This window comes from Monodon monoceros, unplaced genomic scaffold (genome assembly GCF_005190385.1).
Source record: "Monodon monoceros isolate NGI ecotype Baffin Bay Population unplaced genomic scaffold, NGI_Narwhal_1 Super_Scaffold_16, whole genome shotgun sequence".
In the NCBI taxonomy this organism is placed as follows: Eukaryota; Metazoa; Chordata; class Mammalia; order Artiodactyla; family Monodontidae; genus Monodon; species Monodon monoceros.
This window is the reverse complement of record NW_021703772.1, coordinates 2,969,844-2,984,489: the sequence shown is the minus strand read 5'-3', so window position 1 is coordinate 2,984,489 and position 14,646 is coordinate 2,969,844. Positions and strand designations below refer to the sequence as shown.

General features: G+C 63.7%; 2 protein-coding genes across 6 annotated transcripts in view; both read left to right on the top strand.

Moving 5' to 3' along the window:
* SCLY (selenocysteine lyase) overlaps positions 1-5,968 on the top strand; it is a 29,110-nt gene extending 23,142 nt beyond the window's left edge. For 3 of the 4 annotated variants that reach the window (XM_029224647.1, XM_029224646.1, XM_029224648.1), the window contains exons 9-12: positions 1,820-1,903; positions 2,374-2,473; positions 3,954-4,029; positions 4,905-5,968. In XM_029224647.1, coding sequence (XP_029080480.1) covers positions 1,820-1,903; positions 2,374-2,473; positions 3,954-4,029; positions 4,905-5,058 — 414 coding nt within the window. In that variant the 3' untranslated portion in view covers positions 5,059-5,968. Of the gene's footprint in view, positions 1-1,819; positions 1,904-2,373; positions 2,474-3,096; positions 3,898-3,953; positions 4,030-4,904 lie in introns of those variants that run through there. The other variant, XM_029224649.1, reaches the window with a different exon arrangement.
* A 1,009-nt stretch (positions 5,969-6,977) lies between these two features.
* Positions 6,978-14,646, top strand: part of ESPNL (espin like) — a 27,025-nt gene continuing 19,356 nt past the window's right edge. For both annotated transcript variants that reach the window (XM_029225768.1, XM_029225767.1), the window contains exons 1-4: positions 6,978-7,271; positions 8,522-8,712; positions 10,353-10,539; positions 13,399-13,581. In XM_029225768.1, the coding sequence (XP_029081601.1) occupies positions 6,978-7,271; positions 8,522-8,712; positions 10,353-10,539; positions 13,399-13,581 (855 nt within the window). The remainder of the gene's footprint in view (positions 7,272-8,521; positions 8,713-10,352; positions 10,540-13,398; positions 13,582-14,646) is intronic.

Genomic DNA, 14,646 nt, shown 5'->3' with positions numbered 1-14,646 from the left:
ATCCTGGCTTTAGGAGAGATCACGTTCATGATCCCAAGAAACAGACCAACATAAGAGGAACCTTGAATTGTATTTATCAACCTGGAGATGTGCTTTTTAAGAAATGTGGAGTGGGTTTCATACACTTAGCATTTAAAAGGGAAGTATCTTTTCTCAAGTCTCTTCTAATATTAAAAGCAATGACGTCATCACCACAGGTTTGCTCATCCCCTGGGTCCAGTTACCCCCCGCCCCCCGAGATGGTGACAGAGGGGCAGCTTCTTAAAGATCTTCCTGATGAGGATTAGATGGCGGCGCAGCAGCAGCAGGCCCCTCCGCTCCCTTCTGCAGCCGTGGCCCTTTCCTCGCTCCTGGCTTGCATCTGTGCCAGGGCCCTCTGACCCTGCCGTCACGGGAGGGGTGGCACACCATTGTCGCCCCCTCCCCTTGCTCAGCCTGGCCCTCCTCGGTGTGGTCTGGCTCGGGACACGCCCCCCCCTCCCCTGGGAGGTGTGTCCTGGCCCCCCTGGGGCGAGTCAAGGTCTCTATGCTGCCTTCCACCCCTTCCCCGTGTGCCGGCTGAAGAAAGGCGCCCCCCTGCGGCCACCCCCTGCCCTGCACCCTCACAGCCCTCTGCCAGCACGTTCCTCCCCCAGCCTCTAAAACCGGCCTCCCGTGGTCCTCACTGCTCCAGCTTCTTCCCGAGTCCTCCGCCCCGCGGAGCAGCCCGCACGCACTCTCACCCCCTACCCTTCTCCTGACACCTGCTCTGCTCCCCGGAAGCTGGTCGAGGAGGTCCCCATTTCGCCCTGTGACCTCCTGCAGCTGTGGGACCGCTTCTCCCCCCAGAGGTTCCTTCTCTGCCTCTTCACCCGTCAGCATCCTGGGTGCCTCCTCTCTCTCTCGCTGTGCTCACCCTGTCCCGTGGCTCTGATGCCAGCCTGTGCTCCGGTCTTGGACTTGACGTCTCAGGGCAGGTGCTGACCTGCTGGGAGGCCCACGTCCCACCTGCTTCCTCAACATGTCCTCTGAGCCCACGATGTGTCCTGCTCTCTCTCCTGCATCGTTGGCGTCTCTCCCCGTGGTGCCTCCTGCCACCCAGGCTCTCAGCTGAGAAATCTAGGAGGTGCCTTTGATCTGCCCTGTCCCGTCCCACGCACCTGATACAGCAGCCGGGCCTGTCTGTTCAGTCTCCACGAGAGGTCCAGGACCTGCCTCTTGTACCGACTAGGCCGGATCATCCCCGTCTTGTGTGTGGACGCCTCATCCACTCTCCACGTAGCATCCAGTTCTAACACACAGATCAGAGCAGCCCACCCCTTGCTCAAAATCCACGTGCATCTGCCTTGTGTTTAGGCTCAGATCCCCCCTGTCATGGGGCCTCTGGGGCGCTGTCCCCCTCGCTCACTGTGTTCCAGGAGCACTCGCCTTTCCCCCTGCAGGGCCTTTGCCTGGAATGCCCTTCCCCGCTGCCCCGAGTTCCCGTCACGGCGCCCACCCGTCGGTCTACCATGGTCACCTCTTCCCTGGTGTGTCTGTCCCTGGGATGGATGTGCCTTCAGGACTGGGATTGCCTTTGGCCACCGGCTAGGGACTCTCCAGCGCCTGGGGTATCCGGAAGCCTGAAAAAGTAAATTCCTGTTAACAAGTGAAGGGTACTCGGCACTTATCCCGGCCCCGGTCACACGGTCGGCGCGTACTGTGTATCTGTGAGGTTCCAGAGAGTGAGCAGGTTGAGGCCGTGTCACCGGTCTGCCTTCGGGGAGAATCACCTCTGCTGCTTAAAGCTGTCTTGCTCCCCTTGTTTCACCGTAACCGAGGGGCCCTCCTGTGTCCCTAGGCGGCTGAGCTGGTGGCAGAGAAGTGCGAGGCCTACGAAGCCCACATGCAGGCTGTGCGCGACTACCTGGAGGAGAGGCTGGCGGTGAGTGCCCGTGGCCCGGAGCTCTGGGGACAGCGGGGCCGAGACCCCCAAGGCGGGCTCCAGACCAGGCGACTTTCTCACAGACACGTGACAGAAATACCAGAGACGGAATATCTCAGGGTTGTGTGAAGACGATCCACATGTATTCAGAAGTTTTTTCTCCCAGTTATTTGCTCTCCATAGCCAGTCTCCCTGACTATTATCAGTAGATGTTTATCAGTAAGATAATCATTCTGTGTGTTGAGGGTGAGGGTTTTTTTCTTCCTGCCACACCGCGTGGCTTCCGAGATCTTAGTTCCCCAACCAGGGACTGGACCCAGGCCCTCAGCAGTGAGAGTGCAGAGCCCTAACCACCGGACCGCCAGGGAATTCCCGAGAGTGAGGTTTTGTTTTCCAGAAAGTCTGAAGTTCAAGCAGTTGGGGGGAGGGGCTTCGAAGATGTTACTGCACATATTCTGTTCATTTTCCAGGCTGAGTTTGGTGAGCGAGTCCATCTGAACAGCCAGTTTCCAGGCACTGAGCGACTCCCCAACACCTGTAACTTCTCCATCCAGGGACCCCGGCTGCAAGGTGACGACTGCCCCCAGCTCTCCCTGGCTGGGGGCTGGGCTGGGCTGGGCACAGCTTGAGCTGTGGGGAGGCGTGGGCACTGGCCGAGGCAGGGTCACCCCACCAGGCACTGTCCTGTGGTGGTGGGGCTCTGGGCACAGCTGCTGACCTGCTCCAGGTGCTAAGGCTCTCTCTGGACACAGCACAGCGGCGCTCAGCTCTCACAGGGTCCTAGCCCCGCCCCAAAGATGTGAGGGATGGAGATAAAGTGAACTGAATTTTAGGCTAGTTGGTCCATCTTTGTCTGCAATTTTTACAAAACATTTTATGAGGGTCAGGAAAGTAGAGGCAACCAAGTGAAAACTGGCCCAGAGTCAGGCTGAAGTGCAGATCTGTGGGCTTCATTAGTTCCTGCGATCTCTGCCTCCCAGCTGGAAAAGTTAGGGTTCGGGTTAGGATTAGGCTTGGGGTTAGCGTTAGGATTAGCCTTAGGGCGACTCCTATCCCAGACGCTTAGGACTTGGCTGCCCGGAGTCCCTGAGGCTTGAGTCCTGGGTGTAGAGCATCCTGTTTGTCTGGGAGGAGATTACGGTGGCCCCAAGAGCACGGGAGAGCCGACCTGAAGGGCAGTTTTCACCTCTTAGAAGAAGAGGTCGTTGCCTCGTGGTCACTCTGAGAAACGGGGCAGCGTGTTTGGACCATGAAGAAACCCTGGGGCGGCCGTCACCGGGTCTGGAGTGCATCCTCGTTGGGAAGGAAGCACACGGCTAACTCTCCAAATCTCCCCGCTATGGGAAGGGAAGTTCCTCCCTCTAGTGTCTTCCCCCCTTTTTCTGGGGGCAGACTTTATATTCTGTGATGACCTGTGTTAATTTAAATGAGACAGGCTGTTCGTTTTAATTAAATCAGCAGTCATCGGTGTTGGGGTGTTTTGTTTGTTTGGTTGGTTTTGGGTTTTTTTGGCTGCGCCACGTGGCTTGTGGGATTTTTAGTTCCCCGACCAGGGATCGAACCCGGGTCCTCGGCAGTAAGAGGGCAGAGTCGTACCCACTGGACCGCCAGGGAATTCCCATCATTGTATTTTTTTAAATCTCTGTGCCTGTGAAGGAAGAGGGAAGTGCCTTCTAGCTTAACACAGACAGCTCCCAATGTCTCTCCCTTTAGAAAACGGAGACGTCAAGTTAGACATTATTACCAGGACAGCACGTTATTCGGTAAGGCAGCTCGTGAGGATTCTGCGAGTCCTGCCAGGCAGCTGATGGTACCACATTCTCAAGGCCAGTCTTATGAGGCCGAAGAGTGTCTGCTTTTCTGCAGCCAAGGGGCAGAGGAAGCGCTTCCTCTGGGACCTGCTGTGGTTTCTCTCACCTGCCGTCAGAGGGACCTGTGCCCTGGGATTCCATCAGGTGGTACGAGGGAGGGAGCGTCCAAACTTGCAGCAGGGAAGAGAGGCAGCCCCCGCCTGGACTCCACCTCAGGGGCCCTGTGCTCTGTCTCCTAGGCCGCTTGGTGCTGGCCCAGTGCAGGACGCTGCTGGCCAGCCTAGGGGCTGCGTGCCACTCGGACCATGGAGACCGGTGAGTGCTCTCCACGTACTTGGCCACGGCATCCAGGGCGCATCCGGGCTCTAGGTTTGGGCAGCTCTGCAGCCTAGCAGGGGCGTGGACAGTGACCAGACGGCGCAGGCCCTCGGGAGGAGCGAGTGGGAGCTGCAGCCTTCAGGGGCCTCGGGCTGGACCGGGAGACGGGCAGCAGGGCTCCGTGTGAGGTGGGGAGCGGGGAGGAGGGGCGGGCTGGTGCAGCAGGGCCGGGCTGCGGGCGCCAACTTCAGCCTCGAGAAAACCGGGAGCTGTGACGAGATTTGGGTTCAGATCACGCCCCCTGCCAGGAGCGGGCGGAAGCGGGAGGGGAGGGTGGAGCCTCGGGCCTGGGCATCGGGAGCAGCCCTGCTGGAGGAAGAGAAGGGGGTTCGGTTTCTTGGGGGGCCCTGCAGGCGGGAGTAGAGCTGGATGCGGCCACCTGGGCTCTGGAGAGAGCGGAGCTGTGGTCGTGATGAGCAACAGGCCTCCGTTCGAGGCCAGGGCACCGGGACCAAACTCAGCACTGACTTGGGCGGGCCGCAGCCTCCAGGGTCTGCAGGAGGCCGTCCCTCTGCCTCGCGTGTGGCTCAGCGTCCCCTCCAGGAACCGAGCCCGCTAACTCCTTGGAGACGGGAGTTGCCACAGTACCCCGGGCTCCGGCTCTCGGGTGCAGGGGCAAACGGCCGCCTCTGTGCTGCCAGGGTCGGGGTCTGTGCCAGGGCAGGCCCGGCTGGAGAGCAGGGAGGCTTTGAGCCGGCCCTTGGTGACGGTGGGCCAAAGAGTGTGCGTGGCCAGTGGGGAGCTGGCCGAGGACATGCGGCGGCCCGGGAGAGCCCGTGTGCTGACGGCTGGCCCGTCCCCCCGCCCCACAGCCCATCCCCGGTGCTGCTGAGCTGCGGCGTCCCCTTGGACCTGGCCAGGAACGCCATCCGGCTCAGCGTGGGCCGCGGCACCACCCGGGCCGAAGTGGACCTCGTCGTGCAGGACCTGAAGCAGGCGGTGGCCCGGCTGGAGGGCCAGGCCTAGTGCCCAGGGCGGTGCCAGAAGGAGTCTTCCTCTTGTCCCAGAGCGTGTGGGCTCCGGGCTCCCTCCCGTCCCTTGGTCAGTGAGGGAGCGGGTCTGCTGGGCCCACAGACGCCACCGGTGCTGAGGGGCCCAGGACAAGATGCCCTCGTGGGACCATCCCTGTCACTGCTGCCCAGTGGCACCAGTTGGATTAGAAACGCTTTAGCCGCGTCCACCCTCCCCGCTGGGAAGTGGGGCGAGCTTGTTGTAAGCACGCCCTTCCTGGAAGGTGGCATTTTTATCCGAAAGGTAAAATCCTAGTATTTATAATTGATTGTCAGCTGCTCTCATGGAAATAGGAGACCTGGTTTTTGGCTGCTGTCCTGGCCTCTGTGCACCTGTTGGCTGAGAGGTCGGTCCCTCCTCACCCTCATGGCCTTTCTCAAGCCCTTCCAGAGGGTGGGGGCCCCTGTGGTCAGGCCCCTCCCCGCTGGGCGTCCCCCTGCTTCCGGGCCTGCCCATCCTCCTGATCACTTGCTGGTCACTCGGGCCATCGACCACTGGGCGCCCTCTCTCCCAGTCCGCAGGCCCCTCCCGTCCCTTCCATTAGATCATTTGCTCAGGGTTTCAGCTCAGCCGTCAGAGTCACGGGCGGCAGCGCCTGCGTGATGCTGGCTCATTCCCAGGGCGGAAAATCGTTCATCCCTCGCTCAGCTCCCATCTCGGTTGTATTTGCGGGAGGATTCTTTGATCTTCACAGTGGCATTGTGGTGTCTGGTTCACATCAGATGTCATGTCTATGGAGACATTTACATAGGAGTGGTTTTTTTTAATTGAGTAACACTTGTAATGTGCGGTTGAAAGGTGCAAGGAACTTCGTGATGGCACTGAGGAAACAACCGTCAGAAATTAGATGAACTAATAAAAGCTTCCAGTGCTTGTTTTGGACATTTTGTGGTTCTTCTAGTGGGTGCTTCTCTTGGGGGCACCAGTGTGTCTGTGCCGGCAGTGGGGTGGGGTCAGACCCACTGCTCACTGCATAATCACGCTTTAGCTTCAGGAACTCGTCTTGCGACTGTGTCTCTGGGAGCTCTAGAAAGTAGGTCCCTAACATGCAGCATCCTGCTTCCGCCAGGCAGAGGCTGTGGTGTCCCGATTCCCCCAGCAGAGAACTATGGGTGTCCAGCCCCACAGAAGAGAACAGTCTGGAAAAAGATGCTTGGCAGCTCTGAAAAATGCACTCGGGACCTTTAGCTGCAGCGCCAGAGACTCTCGGTCAGGGCCCTGTGCCCGTCACCGGCCCTGGGGAGCAGCTGCTGTCCAGAGGTTCACGGAGCCTCCAAGGCCAGCTGAGGCCAGGATCCAGCATAGATTTCCCAGGGGCCAGGCAGGCCTCCAGCTCCCGGTGGGTGACAACATGTCCCAAACACTTAAGGTCCCCAGAAAGGGCTCCACTTGGATGGGTCTGCCCTCCTGTGAGAAGGGTCTCCCAGGTGGCCTCCCATGGCCCAGCACAGCCCTCGGGGCGGCTGCCCCCAGCCTGGGGGAAGCGGACACTCGGGAGCCTACCGCTTTCTGGAAAGGACACTGCCACTGTGAACACCTGCTCGACGCGGGAAGTCCATCCCAGCCCTCGCTCCACGGGAGGAGGAGGCATGAGCCAGCACAGGGCAGTGTCCCCCCGGCCAGCGCCCATCCCCAACCCAAACCCGGTGTGGGCCCTTCCCCCACGCCCTCTGCCCACCGCAGCTCCGGGTGCTGCGGGAGCGGCTGGGGCTGGGCTGCGGAGGCCCGGTCCCCAAGGCCTGTCCCCCCACCCCCCTGCCGCCTCCCATCTGCCCTCTGCGCCGCTTATCAGGTAACCGGAGCCGGGAGCTGCGTCCATGCCTGAAACAGGAAGCCCGGGCCTGTGCGCGAGTCGAGGAGAGCCGGCCGGGTGGATGGAGGAGCAGCGGGCGCTCGTGGCTGCCAAGGATGGGGACCTGGCCACCCTGGAGCGGCTGCTGGAGGCGGGCGCCCTGGGCCCGGGCATCACCGACGCCCTGGGGGCTGGCCTGGTGCACCACGCCACCCGGGCCGGCCACCTGGCCTGCGTCAAGTTCCTGGTGCAGCGGGCCCAGCTACCCGGCAACCAGCGGGCCCATAACGGGGCCACACCGGTGCATGACGCCGCCGCCACCGGTAGCCTGGCCGAAATGTGCTGGCTGGTGCGCGAAGGGGGCTGCGGTCTGCAGGTGAGCCGAGTGGGCACGGTGGCCGCGGGGGGACCCCTGTCCATGGGGATGGAGGGAGGCATGAGCCGAGAGCCGGATCCGGAGCCCTCGGCCTCCCCTGGGCACCTCGGCCCTGGGCTGTTCCTGTCAGGGAGTCACCACGCGGGCCCCACAGCACAGTCAGTGGCGTCTGTCTCTGCCCAACATCCCTCCGCCCCCAAAGTGGGCACCTCCTAAACCCCCTCGCGTCCCCCAGCGCCCAGCACAGAGTGGCCACCCTTGTTCTTCCTCCCCACGTCCCACCCAGGGGCGCCTGGCCTTGCCAGTGGCGATCTCACGGGGCCCTTATCAGGCCTGATCCGTGGGCCTGTCTCCGAAGGGTTTAGAAAAGGGTCCTTACGAAGAGAAGCAAGGTGGGCACTCGGACTCGGGAGCTGTGGGCACCGGCCTGGACGCCCGGGGGCCCCGGTGGGTGACAGCACAGGTGCAGCTGTGGGGGGCAGTGGGACGAGAACCTTGATGTGAAGAGAAGAGTCTCAGGGCCCGCCTCTCCCTTCTCCTGCCGGTCGGGTGGGTGCTCCGTGTGGGGGTGAAGGACCACGGGAGGTCGGTGAGCCAGCTCTGACGGTGTAAGGACGTCCTCCCAGAGGCCGGAGTCGGGGGGTGGGCATCACCGTGACCCGCTCGGTCCGGGACGGGGAGGACTCGGCGGTCACAGCCTGAGCGTCCCAACAGCCTCCAGGCCGCCGTCCCCATCCTCAGAGGCTTTTCGCACAACCCCGGGGGCGGGGGCGGGGCCACCCCGGTGCCTGGGGGAACGCCCAGGTCTGCCAGAGGCCCGCGGCGGATAGGGTCCCCGGCAAGAGGACTCGGGCGCCGGCGGGTGGGCGCTCGGTGGGGGGGGCAGAGGCCCAGAGACGCCGCAGCCCTGGACACGGGGCAGGCCACCGGCCAGCGCGGCGCAGCTGGGCGAGCGGAAGCCGCTCTGACTGCGAGCAGAGAAGGGGAGGGAGCTCGGATGCTCAGGATCAGGGACTTGGACCCAGAAGGCCTGGACTTGATCCTGGCCCTGCCGCCGACCTCTCAGTCCCAGAGACCTCCCTCCGCACGCCCCGCGACGGAGAACTCCGGACGGAGGGGCGGGGCGGAAGCTCTCCGCCGGGGTCCCGGGCGCTGTGGTGCCGGGCGGCTGGCCCTGGCCACACTGGTGCTGCCGGGCAGGGCTGGCTCCGGGCCGCCGCCCGCTCACCGCCCCGTCCGTGCCTCCGTAGGACCGAGACTCCTCGGGCGTCTCCCCGCTGCACCTGGCCGCCCGCTTCGGACACCCGGTGCTGGTGGAGTGGCTGCTGCGAGAGGGCCACGCAGCCACGCTGGAGACGCTGGAGGGGGCCTTGCCGCTGCACCACGCCGCCGTCAGCGGGGACCTGACCTGCCTGAAGCTCCTGACGGCCGCCCACGGCAGGTGAGGAGCCGCAGCGCCGCCTGTTGGGCAGTCCGGGGGGTGCAGGTGCTGGGGAGGCCGCACCGAGGGGGCGGAGGAGGAGGGGCTGCCGCCTTGGAGGCGGGCCTTGGGGGAGGGGAGTGTGGAGGGACAAGTCTGTGGCCAAGGCGCGGGCGGAGAGAGCTCGGGGTGAGGCTCGGAGCGTGGAGGGAGCAGTGAGAACGGCGAGGAAGCTGCTACAGCAGTCAGAGCAGGAGGTGCTCTATATGCTCAGGCAGCTCCTGGCCCTGCCTGGGGGCGTCTCAGGGCCCGGCTTCCCCTGGCTGGGAATGTGGCCCCCTCAAGCCACCCGAAGGGAGCAGAGGCTGTGCAGTGGACTTGGGGGCCCCTTCAGGTCGGCCTGGATTCTCCCTCCACACTGTCCCGTTCCTGACACTGTGAACCCCTGCCCCCCCCGCCTGGAGTTGGTGGATGGCGAGGCGGGGGCAGCGGGCAGCGGGACTCCCCTTCCCCATCGTGGGCACTGCTGTGGCCCTTGCGCCCCACAAAAGATACCCTGGGCACACAACGGGCCATCTAGGGTGCCGTGCACGTGGCCTGCCCCCCACCGTCTGTTCTCAGGGCTACTGCCCTGGCTGGGGGTGGGACTCCGTGTCCACCCCACACCTGACCTGGCCTTTGTCCCCCGAACCCGCCTGCCTCTGTAACCACACGCCTTCTCCTCTGCGGGGCCTCTTGTTGGCCGGCTGGCTGTCCTGGCCACCCCACGGTTGCTCCTGGACGAGGCCGGATAGCTCAGCTGTGGAACAGTGTTCCTGTCCCTGGGCCTTCCCATCCCGACCCCTCGGCAAAGGCCTTCGGGACTCGCCTCTGCGGATCTTCCCCAGAGCGTCCACACCAGCTGCCCCGGGCCCGGCCGGCCACAGAGTGTCTCTTAGACCGGCAGTTTTAGAAGCAGTTTCTGTCATTTGAAAAGTGGAAGATTTCACATTAAAGCACACACAAGCACACGGGAAGGTCCCCTGCCCCAGGGCCCACATTCCCACCGGCACCGACCACAGGACCTAGAGGTGAAGTCTTTGTCAACAGGGCGTGGGTCCGGTTTGGGGAGGGGCTGCCCTGGGGACCAAGAACTCTCCTGGGCCTGCAGCACCATAGAGGCAAAGCTGGATGCAGGAAATCTGACGACCCTGCCCCAGTCCATCCACATGGGGGCCTGGAATTCGGATGCCAGGGCTGGGCATCACAGAAGGGCTACTGCCCTGCTCACTGGCCCCTTGTACAGAGCAGGCCCTCAGCTCTGGAGGTTCCCTGACCCGTCCACTGCAGGCCCTGCTGGGCTAGTCACCCCCTAAGAAGCGCCCTCTGCCGGCCAACCCCTGGCGGCGCGCACATCTTGATGGGGGGGTGGGGGAGGGGAAGCTGGATTCCGGCGGCCCGTGCCCACCTCACCCCCGCCCCGACCCCGTGCCCTTGCGCCGTGCGCAACCTGTGCAACGCTACAGGTGGCCGGCTGGGCCCCTCACCTCAGCCGGGAAGCGGGGTGGCCGCAACAGCTCAGCCAGGTGCCGGGACGCCCCTCCCCGATCTGGGCCCTTGGCTGGAGCGGCTCCCCGCGACCCCCGGGCCGAGCGCCCGCTGAACCCCGCCCTCCCCCATAGCGGCGTGAACCGACGGACGCGCAGCGGCGCCTCCCCGCTCTACCTGGCCTGCCAGGAGGGCCACCTGCACCTGGCCCAGTTCCTGGTGAAGGACTGCGGCGCCGACGTACACCTGCGCGCCCTCGACGGCATGAGCGCCCTGCACGCCGCCGCTGCCCGCGGCCACTACTCGCTCGTCGTCTGGCTGGTAAGGGGCCGCCGGGGGCGCGGGCAGGGGAGGGCCGGGAAAGCTGGCAACTCGCCTGCGGAACCGCCTTCGAGCGAGTGGCTCCCGGCTGGGGTGGGTGCGGCACACCCAAACTGGGTCTCAGTTTGCCCACAGGAAGTCCGAGGACCCACACGGTGGTTGGGGGAGCAGATGGGCCGGCCCATGGCTCAGAGCACCCACATGCCAGGCCCAGTCTCGGCCCCGCGGTGCAGCCCGGAGCCCACAGCTTTGACTGGAGGTGGCTGCGGACTGAAAGTCAGCCCCTGTAGGACCTGCTCTCCTGCCCCTCCCCCAGGAGTCGTCAGGGTCGGTGGCGCCCAGCTGCTCTGTCTCTGGCACAGGCAGTGCCTGGCCCTGGCCATTTGGAGCCCAGGGCCAGACCCCTCCCCTCTTGCCCACTGGACCCGTGGAAGGGTCACCCAGGCCTCTTTCCAGAAGGAACACAGAGTGACCCAGCTTGGGGAGGATGCCTTCCGCCAACACTTCTTCCAGGGCTGAGGACTTCCTGGCTCCGCCACCAAAAACCTGGCCTGGGAGCTCTGAGGGTCCATTACAGAGACCCGGCCAAGTCTCAGAGTGGGGAGGTCTCTCTGGGGAGGGGCAGAACTGAGGCTGGACAGGAGGTGGCTGGGCAGGGGGTGGGCCCCAAAGCAGGTTCCTGGAGGAGCGGGGGCCCAGCTCAGTCACAGTTGGGAGAGCCCGTGGGGTGGCGTGAGGCGGAAAGGCAGACCGAGGCCCCGGGAGGACCTGGGCTCTTTCCTGGGGCACTGGGGAGCCGCTGAAGGGCTGCGAGCTGGGAGCGCCAGGGTCTGCTGGCATCTCTGAAGGTCACGCAGGTCACTGGTGGAGAAGGGAGAGCCCTTCTTCACTCAGAACCTCCCTCCCTTCACATGGGGCCGCTTTTCCAGCCCTCCCTCCAGCAGGCCAGCCTCCCTGCCCCAGGGCCTTTGCACGTGCTGCACCCTCTGCCTGGTGACAGCTCCCCAGGTGTGCCTCCCCCCCCACTGCATCCCCTGTCCACCTGTTTAGGATGGCAGCCACCTGGCCCAGCTCCCCGTCCTGCTCTCCTGCTGTCTGTCCTGCACCAACATTGATAAACGTTGTGTTTGACTTTATCTTGGTGGTTGTCTGTTCCCACCCAGGCTGTAAGTTCCAGCAGCTCCAGGAAGCAGTGGCACAGCCCTGCTGCTGCGTTCCTGTGCCTGGCACATAGTAAGGGCTCCAGAGATGTTTGATGAGTGAGTGAAGGAGGGAAGGAATCTGGCCTCCAGCCACTCACCTTGGCCTCAGAGGCTGCCAGCAGTTGCCTCCAGCCTCCCTTCGCTGCTGCATCTCCCAGGCTGGCCTCAGCCCCTCAAGCGGCCGCACCTTCGTACAGGCTGCGTCCCCTCCCAGGCCCCCTTGCTGCAGCCCCTCCTACACAGCCAGCTCCTCTTGCAGAAGAAAGCTCTGCGGCTCCTGCTGCACTAACTTTCCTGTCTTTGGCCCCGCCCGGGCCGCTGGGTGGAGTTGTCCTTATGTCCCCTCACTGTAGTTCAGATCTTGGCCTCCCAGAAACGTGCCTGTCCCCAGACCTGGACTCCTCGCCCTGCGGGAGCCTGAGTCCTGGTCATCTCTGGCCGCAGGGCCACAAACGCAGCAGGTGCTCAGCACACGGTGTGGGAGTGAGCTAGTGGGCTGTGCAGGGCGAGGAGAAGCAGCTCGGAGCAGCGGGGGTGCCCAGGAGCAGGGGGAGGGTGGGCAGGAGGGAAGAATGTCCACCGAGCCCCATGGAGCCCCACAGGGGCTCATCCCGTGAGAAACAGCTGGGGCCACGGGGTCCCAGGGCCAGAAAGGCTTTTCCGGATGTGACTCCCCAGCCCCGCCTCCTGCAGGGTGGACCGAGAGGGGAGGGGGCGGCGTCCAGCCTGGCTCACCCACTCAGTGCTGGGCGCCCCCTCCCTTCGGGGAGCTGGCCGAGGGGAGGGTCTCTGTTCCCGGCTCACTGGCCTTTTTCTAACAGACACGTTTGGCTGTTGGATCAGCCAGCGTTTGGCTGCAGTGACCAGTGCACTAAACCACTGAAAGGTTGTCCCTCCCACGTAGAGGCCGTTGACACTGGGTCACATCTCTGCTGTCCTCCCGGCCTCTCCCTCATGGTGAGAGTTGGCCGCATTCAAGGCAGGAAGAGGGAGAAAAGGGGGTGACGCCACATCCACCAGCCCCTTCTATCAGGAAGGCAGAAGAAGAGCCCCTTACGTCTCACTGTCACATGGCTGCCCCGGGTGCACACAGTCCATTGCGTGCCCACGGGCCTGGCTGGGTGCCGTGGACCAGAGCCCACTGGTGCCCTCACAGAGGGGCAGCTGAGGGCCCGTGAGGAGGGCCGGCTGGAAGTCACTCCTGTGGCAGCCAGCAGGACGGGGCCCAAGCCACAGGGTGACCAGACTTGGGTCCACCATGAGGAAGGCTGCTCAGGACCCGCCTCCCAGCACCCGTGCATCTTCGTGCTGGAGACGTGATAGGGTACAAACAGGCCTGGTGCCAGGATGTCCTTTCTCTCCCTCCCTCCCTCCCTTCATCAGCAAACATCTGCTTACTGTCCCTTAGGTGCTGCCCAAAGGCATTTCTTTATTTGATAAGTGAAACCAGCCCCTGGGGGTGTTCAGCTTACGGTCAGGGCTGGGGCAGATTTGGGGACCATGGAGCCTCCCAGCAAAATCACCGAGCTCACTTCCTCCCATGCTGCCCGGGACGCGCCAAGAGGAGCCAGCTCTGTCCCAGGGCTTCCTGCCCTGAGGTAGGAGTGGTCACCCCCGTCCAGCCTCAGCTGGCCCATCCCCCCTCCTCGTCCCTCAGGTCACCTTCACGGACATCGGCCTGACGGCGCGGGATAACGAGGGGGCCACCGTCCTCCACTTTGCCGCTCGAGGCGGCCACACACCCATTCTAGACCGGCTCCTGCTGATGGGCGCCCCCATCATGAGAGACTCCTGGGGTGGGACCCCCCTCCATGACGCAGCAGAGAGCGGGCAAATGGAGGTGAGGCAGGGGCTGGGGGAGGGTGCACGGTGGGGCTGGGGGGCCTCCGAGAGCCAGCAGTCCTGGAAGGCTTCCTATGGATAAGTCATTTAACCCTCACCACAGCCCTGTAGAATAGATGTTACTAGTCCCCTTTTACAGACAGGTAAACTGAGGCTCAGAGGGCCAGTCACTTGCCCAGGATCCAGACTCTGATCTATCGGGAAACAAAATCCGTGCTCTCGGCCCCTCCCTTCGCACAGAGACTCCCCAGCTTCCCGCTCAGGGAGTGGTCTTCCTGCCGGTCCTCCCCGGAGGGCCTTTTAGCTGCTGGCCCCCTGATGTGAGCAGCCTGGGAGCAGAGCCCTGGTGGGTTCGCTATGATCCAGATAGACCTTGGGGGCTCCTGTGGCCCAGTTCCCAGGAAACAGCATCCAGAAATCCAGAGTAGGAGGGATGGTGTTCAAATATTTGCGGCCCAACGCTGGGAATAGACCTGGCCATCAGCCACTGGCCCCGCACTGGCATCACCTGCCCACTGACCTCCTGTAAAGGCAGGGCTGTATCTGAGGGGAGCGCACAGGCTGACTCTTCCACTGCCCCACCCAGCAGGGCTCCGAAGTGAGTCAGCTCATCCCATGCTGGCTGCCGGGCTTTCCCACAGCGCCCGGGGATGCCTGCTGCATCTGCCGTCGTGAGCAACGTGCTCCTGGCCCAGGAAAGGCCAGTCCAGGGGGAGGGCTTTACTGAGGTGCAACCGGGTATCCCATTTGGGCCTACCTTCTGGACAGCTGTTTCCAGCTAGAACCCAAAGTGTCCCTGGGGCCCAGCCTGAGCAGCGTTGTGTAAAAGCAGCACAGGGCGGCCACCAAGAGTCATGGGAAGGCACAGGGTCCTTTTGAAGAATCAGAAAGAGACCCAATCCAGCTCATGGCAGCGCTGCTGAAATTGTCTGCCTCTGACTCTCAGGAGTCCTGGGGCCCCTCCTGCTCTCCACCCTCCACCCTCCACCCCTCCACCCCTCCACCCCTCCACCCTCCACCCCTCCACCCCACCACCCCACCACCCCTCCACCCCACCACCCCT